The sequence below is a fragment of the Acanthopagrus latus genome, chromosome 11, assembly GCF_904848185.1.
Source record: "Acanthopagrus latus isolate v.2019 chromosome 11, fAcaLat1.1, whole genome shotgun sequence".
Classification (NCBI taxonomy): domain Eukaryota; kingdom Metazoa; phylum Chordata; class Actinopteri; order Spariformes; family Sparidae; genus Acanthopagrus; species Acanthopagrus latus.
In genome coordinates, this window is record NC_051049.1 from 22,052,976 (window position 1) to 22,076,673 (window position 23,698).

Below are 23,698 nucleotides of genomic sequence, written 5' to 3' on the forward strand. Positions count from 1 at the left end.
CAAGAGTTTATAAATGCTCTAACACATCCATCGTGGCCATCAATAGCTTTTATTGTTATTGAGCGTAAAGTGTACAGAACATGCAACACAGAAATAAAAAAGATTATCTGCCAATACAACCATCTGACCACCTACAAAGTTGTTTTCCTGACAAACATTGTAGGGAAACAGACTTAAAACACCAAAACCCAAAGTGTATGTAACAGTGTAACATAAAAAAAAAACACAGTTGGATTAAATCTAAATGATCTATTTCAATTATCTATAACTTATAATTTTGTCTTACTAAGTAATATTACATTAAAACTGAGGAGAGCCTTTTTAAAGGACTAGGACTCAGATTATTGATTTTTTTCCCTATTTGGCACCACAAAGGTTAAAAAAATCAGGATTCTTCTCAGTACAGCGAGAGCTGATAAACTTCTCAAATCTGCTGACTGTAACCGTTATGTCAGTCACATGAAACAAACAATAGAGGTGAATGGTGTAAAACTTCATAATGTCAAATGAAAAAAAATGAGAGAAAATGAAATATTTCACAGCAGAGGGACACAATCAAAATGATAACAGCTGACTGAAGCCAGAAATCGGAGGTGCAGTGAGGTCTACGTGATACAAGAGGCACCACATCTCCCAGCATTCCAAGGGGTGCTGGGAAAGACTGAAGAAAAGGAGCACAGTGCTGGTAAATGGATGGATCATGTTGAGGGACATTTTATTACAGATGCTCAGGTTATTATATCTGCTGCACAAATGCTTCCTATTCTTTGACTTTCATGTTGCTCAATTGGTCGCTGATGTCATCAAAGTAATTATCAGCAAAGCGAAGCATCTGCTGGACAGCGCAGAGCAGCAGGATGTCGCAGTTTGGATCCAACTCCAACTCCTCGCTGTAGTTCTTCACCGGAACAACACAGGACAGAGGCACACCGAGCCGAGTGCTGACCTCCTGCATCTGGATCACCAAGAATTCAGATGAGGGTAATTTATAGTTGGGGAGTTTCCCCCCAAAGATTACAGAAAAATTGCAGACTTTTGTCAAATCACAGCTAAATTTGTTTTGATTTGTCCTTTCAACTTTTGAAAGGCTGAAACGATGATGAAACGATTGACACCAGCTGAGTATTACAGACACTAAAGGACAGACTTTGACTAGTATGTCAGTGAAATGTTTCAATTGAGCTACAAACACAATACAAACATGAAGTACAACAAATCCTGTGGCAGTATAACATCCTCACCTTCTGCCTAATGTAGTAACTCCTATAAATGTTTCTCACGTCCTCCGTCACCAAAGGGCAGGCTTCGTCTACTTTAGTGAGCAGGACCAGCTGAGGAATCCCTGAAAGCACCAGAGAGAAAGAAAATGTCCAACATTTACAGATTTTCAGGTATCAAGCGGTCAAAATATTGGGACACCACTTTTAAAATACTTTAAATTATTTTTGTTAGACTACTGACCAGCAGTTCTGAAAAACAGAGCACTTCTTGTGGATTGTTAACAGAAAGTAGTGCACATGCCATGGACACTGCTATTCTCAGTACATTGTGAAAATGTACAGATTTGAAGAAGAGTAGACACCTGGAGGTCGCTATGTATTGTATTAATTTAGTTATAATTCAGACACCCCCCAAAAAATACGAAATAAAGTAAAATAAAGTGCACTATGTGGTAAATAAGGAGTGAACTGAGACACAGCCTGTAGAGTCGTTAGGTCACATCCAGGAAACACAGAACGATCTCTCAATCAGCATTTCTTTCTTTGGTCTTTCTGAAAAAAAATGTAGCAAGTTCCTGAGGAATACTCTCTGTATTCTTCAACCAATCTGCGAGGCTATATCTAGATCATTTTCTTCACATTTAGCTCATTTTCCCCACAGCTGAGACATAAACTGTAAAAATGGCGTATATAAATCTAAATCTTAATGTTAAACATTCAACATTCAAGCTTGTTCTATCACTGATTAATCTAAGTTGAACAGAGCTACAGTATATAATGTTTATAGCTAATTATAATTTACAACTTAACTGTTACTCCACAGCCTCCGCTACCTCTGCTGAAGTGTTGCTGAGCTGATGTTTATCTATCACACATACAGGACCTGCTCTGCTCACTTATACTGTGTCTCCTTTGAGACATGACTGTTCTTGTACTCTTTGGTTTCAAAATAGTGTATTCATTTGACCAAGTACCGTTTCAGGATGCATTATACACAGTCGGAGACCTTAGCTTGATATAGCCAGCCAAATCTTCTAAGACTGGCAATGCAGACGGCCACACTGAGCTAGACAGCAGCTGACTGTTCAACACAAGAGCCACAGGGTGTCACTCAGACTCAGACTCAGACTCAGACTCAGACTCAGATGGCCCCTCCAGCCAGCTGATACTCATACTGACTTCTACAGAAGACATTTCTTCTAGGTCGTCTGAGAAAACTCATTTTGAACAGTGGCCCTAACCTTCTATTGTAGTCTTCAGTATAAAGAGGTGGCAGTGGGACTAAGCTGACTGACCCATTAAGTTGACCTTTTTGCGGGTCGCTTCCAGCTTCTCCTCCATCTTTTTGGGCATGATGGAGACTTTGCAGGCATCAGTGACATAGGCCACACAGTGGATCTTGTCCTTAAGGTCCGAAGACTTACAGTAGCCGTGGGCCTCCGAATGCAGCGGAGCTGAGGGGTTGAACTAAGACAAAGAGTTGAGTGGAAAGACGGAGACAGTTTGAGTTAACTAAATCCAAATCAATGGCTCATATATTCAATATCCTGCTCCATGTAACAAAATGATGTACCTGATATCGATCTGGCAGATGACCTTTAAGAATGTTGCTGATGTCATCAGTAGCAAGCCCAGACCCTGCGTTTTCCTCCAGTCCCATGGTATCACACAAGATGATTGGCAGAGGCTTTCCTTCTCGTCCAGCTTTCAAAGAGTAGGAGCGAAACTGTCTCATACAAAGTGAAGGAATAACAAATCACAAAACAGGGACAGGGCAGAATATCCATTTTAAAATCAGTCACCACAAACAGAAATCATTAACCATCAGGAACTGACCTGTGTGGTGAGGCTGGTGGTGGAGCTGCCAGACATGGCCTGGTTGGTGACGTGGCCTCTGAATACAGAGTTGATAGAGTTGAAGAAGCTCGACTTTCCAGCTCCAACTGGTCCAATGAGCAGAACCCGAACCTGGGACACAGAGCTGACTGACGGCTTGTAGCTCTGAATACTCTCCATCAGCTCTGTCCTCGTCCTGCAGGAACAAGTAACTAGTGTAACAAGAGTAGCAGTCATGATTGGCATATTTATGATGATTTGTCAAGATTTGTAAGGTAAAAACAGAAGAGCACAGTAAGCTGTCAGTATTTTGCATCATTATTCAAAATTCCATGTTTATATTTTACCAAGTCAAACAGCAAAATTGCAAGTTATTTTATGTGTAACACATTCATCATTACATTTAATCAATGAACACATTGTTCTGTCTTTTCAGATCATCAATTTGTGTCACACTGAATATATTACTGTGTAGTACATTAACTACAATGTAGCATGTTAATAGTTTTGTGTGCAGGACGGCAGCTCTCTCCATCTTACTCAGATTGCCAGATCACAGTCCTCCATGGCCTCTCCAGTTCTGTGGTGTGTGCTGAACAGAAAATACAACTTTAACAAAACAATGATCTCATTAAGTCTGCTGAATGTATTGGCCATATATGCAACTTTATTTAATTTTGTGACGGGTTTACATTAACTTTAAATCCTAAATCACCTGTGGGCCAACACAGTGTTGTGAGGTCTAAGGGAACGAAACTGATTTCTCATGGATTTATGAAAACAAAAAAACAACAACAACAACAACAACAAAAAAAAAAAAAAAAACAGCATGTGTTTATTTACATTGAACTCACCCTCCACTTGATAGACTTCACACTCAGTCAGGTTGAGGTTGTTGCCATGCATCTCTGCAGCACTGAAGTTGTAAAACTTTCCTGGATTGTTATAGACAACAGGCTGGCTTCCATTGACAAGAACCAAATCTTCTCCAAAATATGGACCAGAGTTATTGATCATTCTCACTGCATTAGCAGCACCAGTGACTGGATATTTGAGGAGCTTTTCTCCACTGAAAGTGAAAAGAAAGGCCTGGTTATCATACACATACTGTCCAGACTGACTGAAAGGTTGTTTGGTGTAACCTCCGAACACAAAACCAGAGGCGTTATAGCCCACAGACACTGTGGGACTGCGGGTGTCACATCGTTGGTGGAAGGCTGCTCCGGTGAAACCATGGATGCTGGCCTTGTACAGCAGCTGGAGTCTGACTCTCCCCAGCTGGGAGCAGATTGTTCCCTGCTGGCTCTTGGTCAGCCGTGGGTTCATAGTGACAGTTGGTCTGCTGAAGTGTGTGAAGGATGCTGATGAACCTTTGAGGTTACTCACTTTGGTGTCTAAATGTAAAAAGAAACATGGATGCATTAAAATGCAGGATATCTATATTTATTGAGTTTGGTTAATTCCCCTTTGGTTAACCCCTTTTATGTATCATCTAATTTGCATGCAGTTAAAAAAACAAAAAAAAAACTGTAGATGGAGAACTTTTCCAGTTGCTACCTCTGCACAGATTCAGACAAGAACCATAAATATATCCTCTCATCCTGACAAAACCCCCTAATACATCAACTGAACAGTTAAATCACCTTTGGTTTACACTCACACCGTGAAAAACTGCTATGGTTTTCCATTAATCTTGGAAAATTCTGTTTTACTATAATTTCTTTTTTAATTCCTGCACAAGAATTTCCCTCGGGTTAGGAATTACACAGTATATAGAGTAATAGTTTTTAGCAAAGGAGTTAATTTAAACTGACATCTTCACTGACATCATTAACATCTGACATGCAGCAATAATATTGAGCCTTAAGTGTTTTTATTCTTACCTCCTTCTCTTCTTGATATTTGAGGAGGCTGACCAGCTCTCACAGTATTTACTTTAAGGAGACCCTTATCCAGAATATCAGGCAAGTCCTGTGGTTTCTGCCAGACAGTCAATATGAAGTGAAAGTAACCAACACAGCATGACAAAAATTTCCACCTTCCTCACTGTAGCAGCTCCTTTCAGTTTCAAGATGAACCCTCTGATGAAAATCAAGTTTTGAATCCATCCAAATCGAGTTTTTTGTATTATGCAAGACCTGTCATGAGTGAAATAACCAGTGAACCTAGCATTTCTGCTTTAGAAGGACGGTCTAAAAAAAAAAAAATAAAATAAAATCAGACTCCAGACAGGCAGCCAGAGTTTGATATCTCAAAAACCTAAGGAACCAATTAGTCAACTTGTGCAATGGGGCTGTCCATCTCAATAAACTGATATTGGTGGGAGATGAGCTGTATTCAGAAGAAGTCAGGTGTGCAGATGTAGCTAATTATCTGTGTTTTGCATTCCAAGTTTGCCTACATTAAAAAAAATTAAGGTACATTCCAGCTGCTGTGAGGGGGGATGGGCTAGCATCCTGGTTAAGTTTCATATCAAGCTCACAATTAGGCAAAGTTGTAGAGTTACATTAATGCCATTTCAAATACACATTTGTTTTAGTGGGAAAAAAAATCGCATCGTTCCGAGGTCTATCATCGACAATTATCGCTTGCTCCTTAAGTCACGCAGCTAACATTAGCGGTTCTAGCTGACTAACATTAGGCTCGTTCAGCACTTTCATCACTTCATCGCCCATATTCACTGGAAGCTTGCTGTGACCTGGTTAAACAGTCGGCTACTTTGACATATAGCTGCCAACATGCTGACTGTGACTACAGCCTAAATTACCTGCACAGAGGACAAATAACAGAAAGATAATGACATGAATGTTAAACAACCACAATACCACCACTATGAAATAACAATCTTACTGTACCAATCTACATGTCATGTCGATGTGTCTTACAAATTAAACAAAACTATATTGAACTGAAGAGACTTGACGGATGACATAGCGTAAGATGGACCAAATAGTGTCAGTTGGATGACATTGTGTCAGAAATCCAGATCCATCTCCGTTTTCACAGAACAGCACAAGGTTGCCAATGTGAACGGTGAGGCACAGGCTGTAAAAAAAAAAACCATGTCAGATGACATTTAGACTCATCTCCATGTTCGCGTAACAGTGCAGGCTTGCCAATGCAAACAGTATAGCACAGGTTGAATAACATCGCATCAGTTGGACCAAATAGTGTCAGTCGGATGACATCGCGTCAGTTGGACCAAATTTTGTCAGTCGGATGACATCGCGTCAGTTGGACAGCATAATGATGATGGGAAAGTTTGGGTCTCTGGAGATCAGAGGAAAGATGTGTTTATTCAGCTGCATATCAGATGAGAAATTTAATACCCTCTCTGCCCAGCAGCTATTAGCTAACCCTCCTCAGCCAGTGCCACCCCCAGCCCCAGTGCCAAGTCCTGACCCTCAAGCACCTCCCTCTCCCCTCAGAGAACCAAGACTCCCTGCTCCTCAGCCATATGATGGTGCCCCTGGGACATGTCGATCTTTTCTCTCACAATGTTCTCTCTCTCTGGAGCTTCAGTCTCTTGCTTTCCCCACAGAACGCTCCCACATCGCTTACATCATTACTCTCCTTACTGGACAGGCTCGGGAGTGGGGAACTGCTTTCTGGGATGCCGAGGCTACATGCTGCTCAAACTACAAGGATTTCACTGATGAGATGAGGAAGGTTTTTGACCGCTCCTTCTCTGGCAGAGATGCAGCTAGAGAGATCATGAAGCTCCGCCAAGGTGCACCGTCAGTTTATGATTATGCCATTGATTTCCGTACATTGGCGGCCTCTTGTGGTTGGAATGACGATGCCCTGTTTGATGCATTTTTGAATGGTTTGTCTGATCCTGTCAAGGACGAGTTAGCCTCAAGAGAGCTGCCCAAGAACCTTGCTGGTCTCATGGACCTGACTGGCCGTGTTGACGCCCGTTTAAGGCAGAAAGGAAGGTGGGGCACTTTTGCCAGTCATGTGGGTTAGGGTTAGGATCAGGAACCCGAACCAGGCAATGAACCAGCTAACCTTCTCTTTGTGCCCCTCTCAGTTCGTCCACAGGTGTTGAGATGGGGGCATGGCTCGAGAGTTGCTTTCCATCCTGGGGCAACCCAAACCCTGGCTTTACTCCAACAGCATTTTTGGTGGCCCTCCATGAAGAGGGATGTCCAGACATTTGTAGCAGCCTGTGACTACTGTGCCAGGAACAAGTCAGGTAACAGGCCTCTGGCAGGGTTATTAAGGCCTCTACCCATCAGCTCTTGCGTTCCTTGAATGCCTTCAAGAAGCAGGCGGATAGGCATCGATCTGCAGCTCCAGCATACAAGGTGGGCCAGAGAGTGATGCTCTCCACACGCAATCTGCCTTTCAAATCCCCATGCCACAAGCTGAATGCCAGGTTCATTGGACCGTTCTCCATCTCAAAGGTAATCAACCCCTGTGCTGTCAGACTTGCCTTGCCTCTGGCCATGCGTCAAATTAATCCTACATTCCATGTCTCCCAAGGGAAGCCCCTTGTCTCTAGTCCCCTCCACCCCCCCACCTTCCAGGATTGTCGATGGTGGCGAGGTGTTCTCAGTGAAGAGGCTCCTGAAGGTCCGTCGTCGAGGCAGGGGACTCCAGTACCTTGTCGACTGGGAAGGTTATGGCCCAGAGGAGCGTACCTGGGTCCCTGCCAGGTTCATAATTGACCGCACCCTGATCACTGACTTCAACCGACAGCATCCGGAGACCCTGGTTGGGACGCCTGGTGGCGTTATTGGGACGGGGGGTACTGTCACGCTCCGGCCTAGGACCCACCCTCCTTAGTCAGTGACCTGGTTGACCTGTGTGATCCATACCGTGTTTTCCTCTCTGCCCTGCCCCCTGGTTGAGTGACAAGTGAGACATCCAATTCTGAGTTGCCTGCTGCTCCACACCTGATCCTACTCTCCTTGTCAGCCTGGGCTTTAAAAACACACCAGGACTGTCAGTCTTCACCAGATTATGTCATCTGTTTCCAGGAGTTTCCTGCCCAAGTGTTGCCTTTGTGGATTTTTTTCATCTTGCTGACCTAAGCCTGTTTTTGACTAAGACTTTGCCTGATGTTCTTGGATGCCTTTGCCCTGTCTGCCTATCCGTTGCCAACCTGCTTCTGTTCAGCCACGTGAGTTTTGACGAGCCCTTTGTGCTGCTCACTGTGTTCTCCTTCCCTGCCTGTGCACCGACCTCTGCCTGTTTTTGACTCCTGGATTTTGCCTCAATCTTGACTGTACCTCTGCTGTGCCTAACATTGCCTGCCTGTTTATTGACCATTTTTGCTTGTCTGACCATGGATTTTTGCCTGAGCCCTACCTGTACTTTTGCCAGGAGTTTTACACTTGATTGACTTTGATTTTTTACCCTGCGGCCTGTGCCTGGCCTGTACTGCCTGTGTTTTTTGAACTGTAAATAAAGATCCTAATTATTGTCTGCTCCCGAGTCTGCTTCTTGGTCCAGGATCCCCAACTGGCCCTGACAAAAATGGCTTTTGACTGAGTTTTTTTTTTTTCAAAAAAAGTTTTATTTATGTGAATTAAAGGTGTATTCAAGGTTGTTTCATAAATCTGTTTGACTGAAATTATGCTCTTTCAAAGGAAAAAAAATGAATAACAACAAAAAATAAAGAAAAAAAGCAACTACTTGCCAAACTGTTTTGGACATCTGTATCAGCCCAGATTTCCACAGTCACTCGTTTCTGAGGGATGGTCTGGGCTGCTTCTCCTCAAGTCAGCCTGACCCACTGGTACAGGAATTTAAACAGTTCTGTTGATTCTCACTGTTCCCTTGCTTCAGTGTTGCTCAGTTGGTCACTGATCTCATCAAAGTAATTATCAGCAAAGCGAAGCATCTGCTGGATGGCGCTGAGCAGCAGGATGTTGCAGTTTGGGTCCAACTCTTCGATGTAGTTCTTCACCGGAACAACACAGGACAGAGGCACACCAAGCCGGGTGCTGACCTCCTGCATCTGGATCACAAAGCATATAATATAGATAGTAGTGGTAGTATAGATAGTGATATAGTTTATACTTTTTGACACCATAAAACAGACTAAATCTGCACTAGTTTTAGTGTAATCTCATCTTTTTTTCCCTTTGATCTTTACCCCAGCAGAAAGGTTGTGTGCGTTGTGATTTCCCACAATTAACCAAGAACTTCATTACTGGATCATTAAACGTTTACACACTTATAAATTTAAGTATTTAACAATACTATTCTGCTATTTTCCAAAATCAGTCAATGCTCATCATTTCAGCCATTTTAATGTCCAACTAGTTGGAATGCGACAACTCACTCCAACTTAGTGGCCTGCTGAGGGAGGGTAAGACAGAAACTAGCAGGTAGCAAGTGAAATAACTGAATTGAAACAGACAAAAACACCAGTGGGGAACTGAAAACGATAGCAAATGCTAAATGGAAGTTTGGGTGATTTTTAGGGCACTCGTTTACACAAATATAAGAATGAAGTAGTTGATTTACATTCATATTTTCAGAATAAATTCCTACAATTTGAAGTTGATCTCACCATTTCCTTGATGTAGCTGCTCCTATAAACATTCCTGATGTCCTGTGGAACAAAAAGACAGGCTTCATCCACTTTAGTCATCAGGATGAGCTGCGGAACCCCTGAGAACCAGCAAAACAAAACACTATTTTCAAATGCTGAACTAACACCTGACTCTATCTAAAAAAATGCTGTGTATCTACTGTAATGTTCTGCTGCAGAGTAAAGCTACTGCTTGTATAGTCACGATGTATTCATGAGTTCATTTTACTTTTCCTTTCTATTGTTTAACAAATGAAGGCCTCACTGGAACATACTGCGATATGTGCAGTTCTGTATATAAGCATTAATATGAACTACAGTGCATGTTACTTACTTTCTACAGTCCTTTTTGCTATTTTCTTGTCTACTTTTAAATTTTGAAAAGAAGCCCGTTGACAGGTGTAAATGAGCATTTTGCAGTGCAACAGATGCTTGTGCCTGATTATATTTTGTAAAGACAGTATCACAGTTATATCCAGGCCAAATACACCACAGGTATTAAAGTAAGTAAATAATACATGTACCATATACCTAAGTTCTTGCAACATTAGATCCAGCTTTGTGGGCATGATGGAGACCTTGCAGGCATCAATGATGTAGGTCACACAGTGGATCTTATCCTTGACGCCTAGAGACCCACGCTGTGGGAGCTCTGAATGCAGCGGAGCTGAGGGGTTGAACTGTGAGTTACACAGTTTTCTGTTTTACAGAAAAAAACACCACCAAGTGTCTCATCATGTGTTTACTTGATATCGGTCTGGCAGATGACCTTTGAGGATGCTTATGACATCATCCACATCAAGCCCCACCCATGTGCCTTCCTCCAATCCCATGGTGTCACACAAGATGACTGGCAGAGGTTTTCCTCTTCGTCCGGCTTTCACAGAGTAGGTGTGACACCCCAGCTGTACAAACCACATGGCAATACTGAATGTGGTCAGTGGGGCAACAACCCTGAGAATTTCAGCAAGTATTTTTTTTACATACACTGTCCAAGAGGAGTACCTTTTTTGTACTCTTGGAGGAACAGGCTGTAGGATTTAATTAAATGTGTTTTTTCTTTTTTGAAACTAGTTCGAGGCAATCTAGAGCTGAAGCTCTACTGTCGATTGACTTCATACTGTGCATTCAAGTCATCAGAATAATAAGTTATGGACGATGCCTGATTATGTGTCCATTATCAGGAATACATGGATGACATGGAGGCCAGAACCTTCCAACGCACAGCACTAATTCCAGAGAGTGGCATAGGGATGATGTTTTCAACAGACCATAATTCAAGCATCTAACTGAAAACACATTCAAAAAACCTGTGAGCAAAAATGCTTTCTGATCTGGGATTTTAGGACTCTTTAGAGTGATGCCGAGATCCAGTACAGTGCGTGTCGCTTGAGACTGTTATGCCATTGAAAGACTGCTGGATGGATACCATTGACTAATCGATACCAGAAACTTTGAGCCAACCAACCAAACAATACTCACTGAGAGGTATCCTTTATTAGGAGAACACAATAATGTATTACCTCATATAAAATCTACGAATCTTTTCTTTATTAGCAGCTTGTTCCAGTCATTAAAAGTACATGATACATGATACAATGATTAATGTTCCATGATGTAGACTTTAATTTGGGGGGGGAAAAAAGACTCATTCTTGTTCTCTGGTGAGGATTTTGACAAAGGATTACTCGAATAGCACACAGTAAAAGTAATTCATAGTAGTTGTACAAGTAGTAACTAGTAAGTACTAAGTTTAGCAGTATATGAAGCTTGGACTACTTATGGAAAATACATTTTTGTTTCACATCAAAGTTGGTCGAAATATATTTATTCTTGTTCTCTGGTAAGGATTTTGACGAAGGATTAGTAGTGAGTTGATCAGCGAATGGTATCAGGTTGTAGTGGGTCTTAATCACACGTCAGTCTGACTCACAAGTCAGTTAGCTGCTGTTTAAAATCAAAGAGGGTTCAGCTCACTATTTACTGAGTTATCCCTGCTTGTTTTGGCCAGTTCTGACAGTAATTGAGTTACACACTTTATACTACAGCAGGGATCACCAACCTTTTTGAAACTGAGAGCTACTTCATGGGTACTGAGTCATACGAAGGGCTACCAGTTTGATACACTCTTCTGAAATAACAAATTTGCTCAGTTTGCCTTTAGTTACATATGATTATTAATGATTAATGATACTCATCTATGTGAAGACACAGATCACGCTAATGATTTCTCACAATAATTATCAACAATGACTTAACAACCTGGGAGACAAATAATATCAATATTTAGTTTTCATTTTTAGAACGGGCCTGAGGGCTACTCATGTGGTCCTTGGGGGCTCCCTGGTGCCCGCGGGCACCACGTTGGTGACCCCTGTACTACAGTGTAGGCTGTTGCAGCTTGTGGGTTACATGCTCCACCTGCTGGTGATCAGGGGCTGGTGCACTGAAGGACTACATATTGTGACATCAGGCCACTTCTGGTTTGTCCCCTGTGAGTCCTTATTTCGGAAAAACTTGTATTGTAGTGAATGGAGAAAAACGAAACATTCAGTCCTGTTTGAAATGGGCCATGAATCACACGTGAAATTATAATTTTGCAATTCAAGAAAGTCACAGTATCTAACTGTTATTTGTCCCTCCCTTCACTATCAGATCCTTGCGGTGAACTTAATGGGACCTTACTTCAGAAGAAAATATTTACACTACTTAAAATTAGTTGAGAATATTGGGATATTTTGTTCTATTTTGTGTTTTGGGAATTTTTTTTGTCCCCAAAAACAATGAAACACATTTCATTTAACTTTTATTACATATCCATGCACATGCATATATGCACCCACATAAACCACATTTTGAGTATTGTATGTTAGCAAATGGAGAGACAAATTATTATATAGGCCCATTTGAATTCTGCCATGAAGTATACATATAAAGTTTTTCAATCTTTTTCAATCTCCAAGTCAAGAAAGTCGTGGTTTGTCAGAAATATAAGACTGTGAAAATGAGCAATTGGAAAGACTGCATCAGACAACAGTCTCCTTAGTTACATCATCTTGTTAAACGGTCCCAAACCAATGACTGAAATCTTTTAGAGGTGACCTGATATATTAGCTTGCTCACAAAACTGATGAGCTCTCCTATCATATAAGTGCAGCTGTCAATAGGTCAAGATTTATTGTGATTTTCACCGTTTTAGTTGCCTCTCTGTGCCAAGGCAGCACATGGTGTTGGTGACGGAACTTTAGAAATAGTTGTTTGAGTGACTGTTGTAGCATGAGCTCACCTGTGTGGTGAGGCTGGTGGTGGAGCTGCCAGACATGGCCTGGCTGGTGACGTGGCCTCTGAATACAGAGTTGATAGTGTTGAAGAAGCTCGACTTTCCAGCTCCAAATGGTCCAATGAGCAGAACCCGAACCTGGGACACAGAGCTGACTGACGGCTTGTAGCTCTGAATACTCTCCATCAGCTCTGTCCTCATCCTGCAGGAATAACTGTTTTATAGATAATCTATTACCATATAGGACCATTTCTAGTCATAACTTCCTCAGGATTTTGCGTAGCATGACCTGGTGCTGTATACTGTAAGAATAGTACAGTATTTCCATTATATGATGCAAAGTTTTATATAATAAAACATACTCATTTTCCCAGACAATCAGCCTTGATGGCTTCTCAAACTCTGGGATCTCTGTGGAGGAGCAACGCCTGCTCTATCCACCTGATGTGACACCTTCACACTAATGACTTGACAGTCATGATCATGTCAGTGGTCAACACAGCTGTTGAACAATTTCTGGAAGTCCAAAAAGCCCAACTCTACAAAGTAGGGATGCATATGCTGAGAATGAATGTGACACATTTTATCTTTGGCCATGAACTTATGACATTATAACTTCTTTATGACTTGATTATGAATTCTTTAACTTTCAGGAGAGTATTCATTCAATGGCTGTAGTTGGCTAAAGTCCACCCCTTAGAGAGAGAGAGAGAGTGAGAGAGTGAGAGAGTGTTCTTACTGTGAATAGGGAACAATAGAGGCGGAGGAAGAGAAACATTGCAGGATGTTTACACTGTTACATTTTTGAAAGTGAGCACATGGAAAGAACATCAATCACTCAAAGCTTTATTGTCATTTTGCTGTACGAACACAGTAATACAACAAAAATGAGATTCCGTTTCTCTCTCGTGAAGTGCAGTAGTGCACATGTTACAGGGAGGAAGCACACAGCTGCTTCTTCATGTTAAAAATAGTAAACTACTAATTCTTTTTAGTATGATACAACAAATCATTTGTCTTACATAATTTCAAATATTTGCCTTCCTCTGAACTTCTTGGCCTGTGACGTGGGAATGGCCAGACCGAAGTCTATCAGCTTGACTTCAAAGGGTCGCTGGTGGTGATTCACCATCATAATGTTGTCCAGTTTGACATCAGTGTGGATCACCCCGATCCCCTTCAACGCATCAAATGCTGTGGCCATCTGAAAGTACAAGGTCGGTTAGAATGGACTCAAGCCTAAAACTGAGTGTTCATTGCTTTGTTCTCCATCTGATGGTGCCACGTTCATACCTGTTGGATGATGGTTCTGATGTCACTCAGAAGCATAGGGGCAAAGTCTTTCATCTCCATGTAGTCAAATAGGCTTATATCCAATGACTCAAACACAAGCGCCTTTCCATATATGGTCTGAAAACAATCGATATACTTGACAATGTTGTGTTTGTCAAGGTTGTGGCACATGCTCATTCTCAGAATGGGGATCTGGAGACACAGGCAGGTTTGAAATGATTAGTTTTTTGCAGTGGATTAATGTGTTAGTCTTGGAGAGCGCTGAAAGGTAGAACTTTATATTGTGGTGCTTAAAACTTGGTCTCCTTGTTCAAACATTTCACCACCTTTGCATAGCTGCCCTCTCCCACAATTGCAACAAACTCATATTTGCTGGGGAGTCCACGGGGATTGTTTGGGTTTAGTAGATGTCATTTCTCTCAGAAAATGCTGAAACATAACCAATGAATAGAATTAAAATGGTAAGTTACTTTAATTTCCTTTCCTTCCTAACTATGTTTCAGATATTGTGCTACAGATAGTGTATATTCATTTTGCTACCATCCACTGGTTTCAACCCTGTCAACAGTTGGATCTGACAAAACATGTTAGACCACTGTTCTAGGTCTTTACATGGAAAGGCATGCATTTACTTCATGTTCCACATTTTATTAATCATCTGATTGTCTGACGTCTATGCAAAATTAAGGGAATTTACACTAAATGTTAATGTTCAGAACTAAGTTGTACGTTTAAAATCATTTTCAAAAAGGCATACAGATTCCCTCTTTGACCTCTGATTGCAGGAAAACAACTAAACAGTTCTTAATATCAGCAATGAATTTCTACTTTCTGACTCCTGAAACAGAAAAGAAGGAGTGACTTATCTGTATCACAGTGGTTAAAGTCGGTTAACCTCTCTGGATCACTTCTAGGAGGTACTGATGAGCTTAATTTTATAAGCAGCCCTTAAGTAGCCCCACATTTAGAACGCTCCCTGATCAAAGGTTCAAAGGTTCCCCAAAGTTCGGGTCAAAGCAACGTGTTCTCCTAGCAACAGTTTGAATGTAAACACCATCTACGACTCATTTCACTGTTGCCATGTAACATTTTTCATCTTTATTTTACACCAGAATGATTTATGATCCTTGTTAGTTAACATTTTATAACAACCAACATTTGGAATGGATAAATTATAATGAATTAAGACATTAGTCATTGTAGTTGTACAGCAAAATGTAATATTGAGTTACAAAAGTTAAAATTTATTTCATTGTAAACAAATAAGGAAATAGTGTTTACAGAGGAGCTCCACAGTGTTTATTAATCATTTACAAAGTTTTATAAACATCACTTCCAATGTTTGACTAATCAATTGCTTAGTAAATGCTTTAGAAAAACATTTCATCATTGACACTGAATTAACTGTTAATTAAAGTTATATTAACTATAATTTGCCAATTTATTAACTTTGGTTATTATAAAGTGTATCCCTTTAGTTTGAAATCTGCTGTTTTTTTTTTCTGTGAGGCACTTTGTAACGTTGTTTAGAAGGGGACGATATAAATGAGGTGTTTTATTATCATTGATATTATCATTGTAGTGTAGTATTGCTTGTTTTTATTGTTATTGCTTGTATGATCTTGTATTCATCATCCTCCATCACTCTTACTAGCTGTGTTTTATTGCTGTCTTGGAGTGCATTTGTATCTCAGCAGTGTATACCTACATTCATTTTATTTGCATGAAGACCTGTGTCTGTGATCTGTGACTTCTTTGTGACAACTGACTTTTATTTGGTAGAAGCAAATTGTGACACAGAATGTTTACAAGACCAGATAAATCAATATGAATATTTTGTCTTGATAAGTTGTACTATTATCTAAACCAGTATGTTGCTTGAAGTATCATTACTCAATATCATTTCAGTGTCATTATCACAGTCTTTTCAATTGATTATACAAATTTAAAAAACCCATTTATACAATTTAGTTAACTTTTAATCCAACAGCTCACAGATCTGCAGACTTGTCGACAAAAAAGACATTAAGGCACATTTAGGTGTAAATGTGTAACTGGGGCTACATCTTGTGGGGCTTGTATGAGGATATATACGACTACATGCATTCACATAGACAAGCTTTGTTGTAATGACAAATGAAACATCAGCATCTTCAGCTGGACTATTTTAAAATAATTCATTAAGAACAACAACACTGAGAATAATGTAGGCTGATATTTTATTGGCCCTCTGAAAGGAGTTCTGTTGTCTCTTTCCAGCAGCAGAGAGGTCTCGGGTCAGGACCTTGTTGGGCTCTGGTTGATCTTGAGTTTCGATCGAGAGGAACCAGGTGGAGAGAGGTGATGATTCACTGCTGTGGTTCAAGTGAAGAAACTGGATATAATTTCCTGCAGGAGGACACTATATGCATTTATTTGTTCCAACAGTAGGTTGGATCATTTATAAGATATATTTAAAAGTTCTTTAGTTAATTACAACCCATGAGAAATCAAACTAATGAGTGGCTTACCTCAGTGTATTGATGATTTCTAGCAGCTCTTTGGAGGACAATGCCATGAAGGTGACACAGCTTGGACTTCTCCATGATGGACAGCTGATCCAGTCTGATGATGCCTTTAGGAACAGCATGGATCCACCAGCTGATGTTTGTCTGAGATGATACAAAACAAAATAAATGAAAGTTCTGAAAATGTGTTTTTATCCTGTCACAGGGAGTTCAGATCCTTCTGTAACGACTCTTTAGTTTAGCACTTACTGCACTTTACTCACTGGATGTGTTCTGGCAGTGGATGTTTCTGGTCGGGGCTGTAGCTGTTGGTAATCATCTGCAGGTGGAGGGGACTGCAGGTTGCTGGGAGAAGCTGTAGGTGGAGGATTATTCTGCAGCTCCATGCCAGAATAAGCAGGATGAAGCAGTGGCTTCAGGTTTGTGGCAGAGGCTGCAGGTGGAGGTTCAGGCTGCAGAGGACTGAGATGGAGGTTTGGGCTTCAACTATCTGCAAGAATCTGCAGGTGGAGGTGGTGGCTGCAGGTTACTGGCAGAGAATTTAGGTGGTGGCGTGTGTCTGTCTGCCCAAATCTGATGAAGGTATTGTGGTTGTTTTTCAGCTGAGGATGGATGTTGGAGGTGGAGGTGGAGGCTTCAGTGGTCTTCCAAAATCTGTGGGTGGAGGCAGAAAAAGGTTACAGGTAGAAGCTGTCAGCAGAAGATGGAAGACACTTTAGGTGGAGATTTTGGCAGCAGTTGTCTACCAGAATCTGCAGGTGGAGGAAGCAGCTGCAGCTTCCTGGCAGAGGCTTTAGGTGGAGGCTTGTGTTTGTCAGCACAGATCTACTGAGTGATGGAGGCAGCAGTATTGGTATATCAGTCAAGGATGGAGGTGGAGATAGAGGTCTTACTAGTCTTCCAGCATCTGTAGGTGGAGGAAACAACAGGTTACTGGCAGAGACTGCAGGCAGAAAGATGGAAGATACTTGAGGTGGAGTCAGAGGTGGAAGCCTCTAGAAGCAGATTCAGGTTAGACTTTAGTCGGAGGACATGGGTTGCAGCGATCTGCCAGAATCCACAGGTGGAGGTTGCAGTGGATGTTGCTGGAAGAGGCTGTGGGTGGACTTGTTGAAATTGTCTGCTAGAATCTGCAGGTGGAGCTGGTGGCTGCAGGTTTCTGGCAGAGACTTTCCGTGGAGGCTTATGTCTGTCTTCACAAATCTACTGATGGAGGCAGAATTGTTGGAGATGGAGGCTTCAGTGTTCTTCCAGAATCTGTGGGTACAGGAAGACAAAAGGTTACTGGCAGAGGCTGACAGCAGAAGATGGAAGACACTTTAGGTGGAGGTTTTGGCTGCAGTTGCTGACCAGAATCTGCAGCTGGAGGTGGCAGCTGGTTCCTGGAAGAGGTGGATGTTTCTGTCAGTTGACAGTGAAGTGGCATTTTTCTGTTAGACTCTGCAGGTGGAGCTGGTGGCTGCAGGTTCCTGACAGAGGTTTTAGGTGGAGGCTTGTGTTTCTCAGCACACATCTACTGGTGGAGGCAGAGGTTCTGATTTTCAGCCAAGGGTGGCGGTGGAGGTAGAAGCCTCAATGTTCATCCAGAATCTGTTGGTGGAGAAAACAACAGGTTGCTGGCAGAGGATGTAGGTGGACTTGTTGCAATTCTCTGCTAGAATCTGCAGGTGGAGCTGGTGGCTGCAGGTTTCTGGCAGATGGAGTAGATGGAGGCAGGAGTTGGAAGCAGCTGCAATTGGATGAATGAGGTTGAAGCTGACAACAAGAATTTACAGGCGGAGCTGGCGGAAGACGTTCTTGGCTGAAGATTTGGGTGGAGTATGTCTTTGCAGCTGTCTGCTGTCTGCAGGTGGAGGCTAGAGCAGCAGATGGCTGACGTGGTAAGAAGGCACAGTTTAGATTTAAAAGTGACTGGAGGAGACTTGTAGGTGAAGGATGGAGCCTCTTACTCCAGGTGGCTCTCAGAGGTTGGGTCTTGTCCGGTGTCAGGCGTAGATGGTGTTTGAGGTGGAGGCTTGATTACTGACGGAGGCTGCATGGACTGATGTAAATGAAGCCAGTTGTGTTGAGGTCTCCAATATTTACAGGCTGGATTTGATCTCATTGAACTGTTATTACAGAGTGTTGGAGTGAAGCCGCTGCTCTCAGGTCAGTCGGACTTCTTGGCTCCTTTAAGTGGAGGCTGTCCAGGGCTCGGTTCTCCCAGAGTGTCTAAATCATAGAGGGGAGGAGAGAGTCTAGCCCTGTACGAGACGTCCACGTGTGTGAGTCCATCTTGATGGGTTGATGATGTCATGGCGGGCCGGTCCAGTCTCTCCCACAGCTTCCACTTGATACGTCGTCCCAGCTGTAAACTGTACGGACGAACCCGGCCGCTCTGGTACCTGTGAGGAGTGGAGGGAACACAAATGGTATAAAATGTGATCGAGTGATAGATTTTTGAATCGGTTGACAAATGTGATGATCTGATTGACAGAGTCAGCATGTTTGACCCAAACGTACCTCAGCAGGTCGTCGACCACTTCATGATAGACTCTCTGGTAATCTTCCACTGAGCAGTTGTGTATCTTGACTGGACCGGCGCGGTTCACATCAGTGGAGCTCGGCTGGTTGGCAGGCGGGCCGGGGGGCACGTTGGGCGCCACGGGCAGGTCAGCAGGTGGGATGGTGGATGGAGGCGCTGGGACCAAACTCCTCTTCCCTGGACCACGAGCAGAAGGTGTAGAAGGACGGGACGCGGAGCGCCGCTTCCTCTTCCGGGGAAGTTTGGCTGTAGTAGCAGAGTGCTGGGGCCCCGGGGTTAAATTCACCTGGAGGAGGTCAGCAGCACACGAGAGGATGTCAGGCTGGTCAACTTGTTACTTATCAACAGAATACTTTTACACGCTGACAACAGAAACATCTGCATCAGAAGTGAACGTTGTGTTTTCCTCCAGATGTCTAACCTGCTCGTTCCTGCAGCATGGACACTTGCTCCAGGAAGCGTGTGCCCAGCCTGCAGAGCTTCTCCTGCGGCTGCCGTAGTCGTGGTCTCGCAGGTGGACGGGAAGGTCACACTGCAACAACACACACACATTCACATGTTACAGTGAGGCTCTGCAGGTGCTGTCATACCAACAGGTAGCATTGAATAGACCAGATCTAATTTCTGTAACTGTCCTCTAAAAATAATATTCCTTTCTATGAGCATAGAGGCCTGTTCATGTTTTCAACCAGTGGAGCCAGAAATCTATTTTCTGAAACAAGATAAAATTGATATTTTTAAGGCTCCAGAGCAACAATGAGCAGCTGGACCAATACAATCCTGTTTATCAACAGTCCTACATGAGGAATTTTAACAACATATTGATGTATATTCAGTAAAAGCAATTGTTCCGAGTGTAGCACTTTAATGCACATTATCTTGATTATATTCAGATACTTTTACTTGTAATAGAGTATTTTTGCAGGATATATCCACCTGTACTGAAGTAGGACTGACGGGTCTGACTAGCTTACCTGTCCACTTCTGCCTCCCACTACATTATATACAACATGTCTGCTTCGGCCTGAACAGCTGCTTCATCTCCAAACACTTTAACATCCTTTATTCTTTCTGTACACTTCAATAGTTTGAGTACTTGAGTCTATTGTCTGTACCGTGAGACATGTTACAGTGTTCATCTCAGAGCCTGATGACTTTCACCTGTCAGGCTTCACAACACAGAAAAAACCATCAGACTGTCAAAGAGTTCAAGTCTCACATGTTCCATGTTGGAGGTGTGTGTCGGTTGTCAGTCTCAGCGGGTCGTTCGTTGTTATCCGCAGTGAAAAAGTCTTCAGGAGAAACAAAAATCTACAGAAGTTGATGAGTGAAATTGGTAAAATCTCTCGTGTTGACAGTTTCGGGCTCTGTTTGTTTTTAAATGATGACCTGGTAGAAATGATGCACCTGGAGAAAAACACAGCAACCGTGGAATCCTGCACGGCCATTTTGTGGGCGTGTTCTCCAGTCACACCTCACCTCTGGATTTAAACCTTCATCCAGTCAACCTGCAAAAGATGGAGTCCAGATCTAACCATGAAGAAATGTCCAGCTGTGACTGTGTCCTCTCTCATATCGCCTGACAGAAGTTTGTTTCAGTCCTGATAGTAACAGCTCCTTCTGACAGGACGACATATGAAAGCTTTTATTTTGACATAGAAACTTTTCACTCTCCTTTATTACATTTTTTTAAAATTTTTTTTTTTACTTAATCTAGGTTCGGAGACTCTCAGTTTTATGGACATTATATCATTAACATCACAAAGAGCGCAACAAGCCACCTGTGTTTCACGTTTCATGTTGAGTTTGGCCTGTTTCACTTTGCTTTACATTTACGCAGCAAGATTTCCAACAACAATAAAAAAATCTTCATCCAAACTGTTTATATATAGTTGTGTTTATTATTATTATCTTCTTCTTCTTCTTCTTCTTCTTCTTCTTCTTCTTATTATTATTATTATTATTATTATTATTATTATTATTAATAAACACTTGTTGTTTTCACAGAAAAGTGCGTGCGTCCACATGTCTTTAACGCACGTGGCACAGCCGCAGTAAATTCATCAAACATTTACCGTCAATATTTCTACGATCAGTCAGGATCAAACTAAAGTTGACTCTGAGGGATATTTGGTTGTTTGTTTGTTTTTTGGCGATGGTTGGAAATGCCAGCTGTCAGCGCAGGTTTAGAGGTACACATTTAAATTTTGTGTATAATTAATAGATATTATCCGTTCACTTAACCTTTTAAGCCCAATTGGGGGACCTTGGGGTTTTTAATCCTAACCTTAACCCTGGAAAATCAGCTTGGGGCTTAAAGGGTTAAGTTTATTCATACATTGACTGTGTGCACATCTTTTTCAACAGTCATGTCTCCCCACTGGTATTTAAGAGACATATGAGTCCATATGTATATGTATGAGTCCATATGTATGCTCTGACTGCGTCCTCTTCAGATCGTCTGCTGGAGGTTTAGTCTCGGTCTTAACATGAACAGCTCCTCGTGGTGGTCGCATCTAGCAGGCTGTTGAAATATTCTGATGTAGAAATTGCATTTCGTAAAGTATATTACACACCATGTACAGAGTATTTATTTTTTTCACTCAGTCTTTATCTCAGGTTGCCTTCATGGACATCAATCTACAATCTATGTCACAGAGAGCACAAGCCTGACGATGACTGTCAGCACTGACAAAACATGTTTGCAAGCATCACCTCACTGAACTGTACAAAATAGTATTTAGATAAAGGTATAAAAAATAGAATCCAACTGTTATTACTATCTGTTTTCCACTGAGCCACATGTCAGAATTATGTGAATTAAAGCTTCATGGCTTGATGGCTCATCAGTATCAATGAGATGGAGGTTGAGCGTGTCTCCAGCTTCAAATTTTCGTGTGTCCACATCTCCAAGGACCTCTCTTGAACATCTCCACCCTGATCATGAAGGCTCACCAGCATCTCTTCTTCCTCAGGAGACTAAAGGAGTACGATTTGTCTCCTCAGATTCTGGTGAACTTTTACCGCTGCACAAATCAAGAGCATCTTTACCAACTCTGTCACAGTATGGTATGGAAACTGCTCTGGGTCTGACAGCAAAGCACTGCTGAGCGTGGTGAAACAGGTGCCTGCCCAACGCATCACTGGTTGCTCATTCCCTTCCATTGAGGCTCTCCAGAACAAGCAACGTCTGCAAAAGGTGTGTAGCATCACCAAGGAATCTTCTCAACCCAACCACAGACTGCTCACCCTTCTCTCCCCAGGAGGCACTACAGGTCACTGCACACTCGGACCAGCAGGTTCAGCGTTCAAGTGTAACACATCCAGTGGTCACATATACTTCTCTTCTCTCTTAAGGTGCACTTTTGAAAATTGATTGTGAAATTGACTGTGATGCAAGAGGGCACCAGCTAACATCTTGTCTAAGGCATCAAATTGGTCAGGGCCGGCACTGAGCAGCAGGTACTTTATGTACGAGCCACAGACAGGGCTCCACAGCTTGATTCTGAGCAAAGATCGCACCAGAACTGACGCTCTGCACACCTGCACACCTTGAGCAGCTGAGCTGTCTGCACACCAGGCTGGAGGAATGTGGTCACACACTGAGCAGGACAGCTGATTGATCCTGTAGCCACTGTTGCTGGAAATCACACTACATTTGTGAAATTACAGCCTATAAAAAATGACATTACAGTGTGATTTAGATATTTAGATGTCTGGTTTATAATGAGGCTATACATATCTATATTGTATCTAGTTTTTGTCTCATTAAATAAAAAGTTCTACTTGTTGCTATTTAGTTTAAAAATATCAGGATAAAACAGGTTTTATTATTTTCTAATAAAGAACACATTTCTAGTTGTTGTCTTAATTTGATACAAATTATAGATTTTTAATGTTATTAATGAACTCATCTTATAACCGTCTTTGTTTACTATCTAATAAAGACCATAATTTTGTTTCCTAGTTTGATGCAAATTATTATTTATTACTTGTCTGTAATATTACATATAATAGTGTATGTGCACAGTCGAATATAGACAACCTTATCCCTATTTTTTGTATAATTTGACAAAAAGTACACCTCATTACATCTTAGTAGTGTGCTCTAAAATGAAGTCCTCTCTGACTTCAGGTTTTTGTTACATTTAAGGGGCCTTCTGTTTCACAAATGACAACTGTGTGCAACATAAAGCATAAAATACAGTGTGTTGTTGTGGCCTTTTCCTCCCCCCTGAGCAGCAGATCCCTGTGTGGGGAACCACTGGTTTATACCAGGGTTATTAAAGACAACTCCACCAATAGCATCTATAAGAACATAATTCTGTTTACACATTTATAAGTCAGAATTAATAATCTGACATACACAGGTTTGGGTAGAACTGGGGAAAGAGCAAGTGTATTCTACCTGTATTATAAAGTTAGAGTGAATAGATGTAGTCAGATTACAGATTACAGATTCATTCAGTAAAAAGGGGGGCTACTAACAGG

General features: G+C 41.8%; 2 protein-coding genes across 8 annotated transcripts; both read right to left on the reverse strand.

The window, feature by feature from the left end:
• Positions 1-33: 33 nt before the first annotated feature.
• LOC119028530 (interferon-induced protein 44-like) lies at positions 34-15,572 on the reverse strand. Of its 4 annotated transcripts, none has more exons than XM_037114636.1 (9): positions 5,693-5,873; positions 4,940-5,036; positions 3,911-4,450; positions 3,597-3,648; positions 3,057-3,252; positions 2,794-2,946; positions 2,516-2,687; positions 1,242-1,342; positions 34-955 (listed from the first exon to the last, which is right to left on the reverse strand). In XM_037114636.1, exons 1-9 carry the CDS (start codon positions 5,729-5,731, stop codon positions 761-763), a joined length of 1,545 nt encoding a protein of 514 aa, XP_036970531.1. In that variant the 5' UTR covers positions 5,732-5,873; the 3' UTR covers positions 34-760. The 4 variants fall into 4 exon arrangements, with proteins under 4 accessions (XP_036970531.1, XP_036970534.1, XP_036970533.1 ...); XM_037114639.1 differs by lacking the exon at positions 5,693-5,873 and having other exon boundaries at positions 3,911-4,125; positions 4,443-4,450; positions 4,940-5,033; XM_037114638.1 differs by lacking the exons at positions 3,597-3,648; positions 3,911-4,450; positions 4,940-5,036; positions 5,693-5,873 and adding exons at positions 13,906-14,087; positions 14,177-14,368; positions 14,503-15,572.
• Positions 15,573-16,377: 805 nt separating this feature from the next.
• On the reverse strand, positions 16,378-20,858 carry LOC119028534. 4 transcript variants are annotated; one of them, XM_037114648.1, is made up of 9 exons: positions 20,615-20,858; positions 20,427-20,518; positions 19,629-19,739; positions 19,186-19,493; positions 18,034-19,067; positions 17,430-17,940; positions 16,947-17,337; positions 16,687-16,827; positions 16,378-16,564 (listed from the first exon to the last, which is right to left on the reverse strand). In XM_037114648.1, exons 2-5 carry the CDS (start codon positions 20,433-20,435, stop codon positions 18,833-18,835), a joined length of 663 nt encoding a protein of 220 aa, XP_036970543.1. In that variant the 5' UTR covers positions 20,436-20,518; positions 20,615-20,858; the 3' UTR covers positions 16,378-16,564; positions 16,687-16,827; positions 16,947-17,337; positions 17,430-17,940; positions 18,034-18,832. The 4 variants fall into 4 exon arrangements, with proteins under 4 accessions (XP_036970543.1, XP_036970544.1, XP_036970545.1 ...); XM_037114649.1 differs by lacking the exon at positions 20,615-20,858 and having other exon boundaries at positions 17,430-17,590; positions 17,702-17,940; positions 20,427-20,594; XM_037114650.1 differs by lacking the exon at positions 20,615-20,858 and having other exon boundaries at positions 16,378-16,530; positions 20,427-20,594.
• Between the last annotated feature and the right edge of the window lie 2,840 nt (positions 20,859-23,698).

What these genes read in the sequence shown, in the direction of transcription:
- LOC119028530 (XM_037114636.1), bottom strand. Translation starts at nt 5,731, where the DNA reads ATGGGCGATGAAGTGATGAAAGTGCTGAACGAGCCTAAT. An exon ending in ATCTGCCAGATCGATATCAG is followed by an intron (nt 2,688 to 2,793) that starts GTACATCATTTT and finishes TCTTTGTCTTAG; the next exon opens with TTCAACCCCTCAGCTCCGCT. An exon ending in GTTACTACATTAGGCAGAAG is followed by an intron (nt 956 to 1,241) that starts GTGAGGATGTTA and finishes TTGGTGATCCAG; the next exon opens with ATGCAGGAGGTCAGCACTCG.
- LOC119028534 (XM_037114648.1), bottom strand. An exon ending in CATGCTGCAGGAACGAGCAG is followed by an intron (nt 19,494 to 19,628) that starts GTTAGACATCTG and finishes GACCTCCTCCAG; the next exon opens with GTGAATTTAACCCCGGGGCC. An exon ending in GTGGTCGACGACCTGCTGAG is followed by an intron (nt 19,068 to 19,185) that starts GTACGTTTGGGT and finishes CACTCCTCACAG; the next exon opens with GTACCAGAGCGGCCGGGTTC.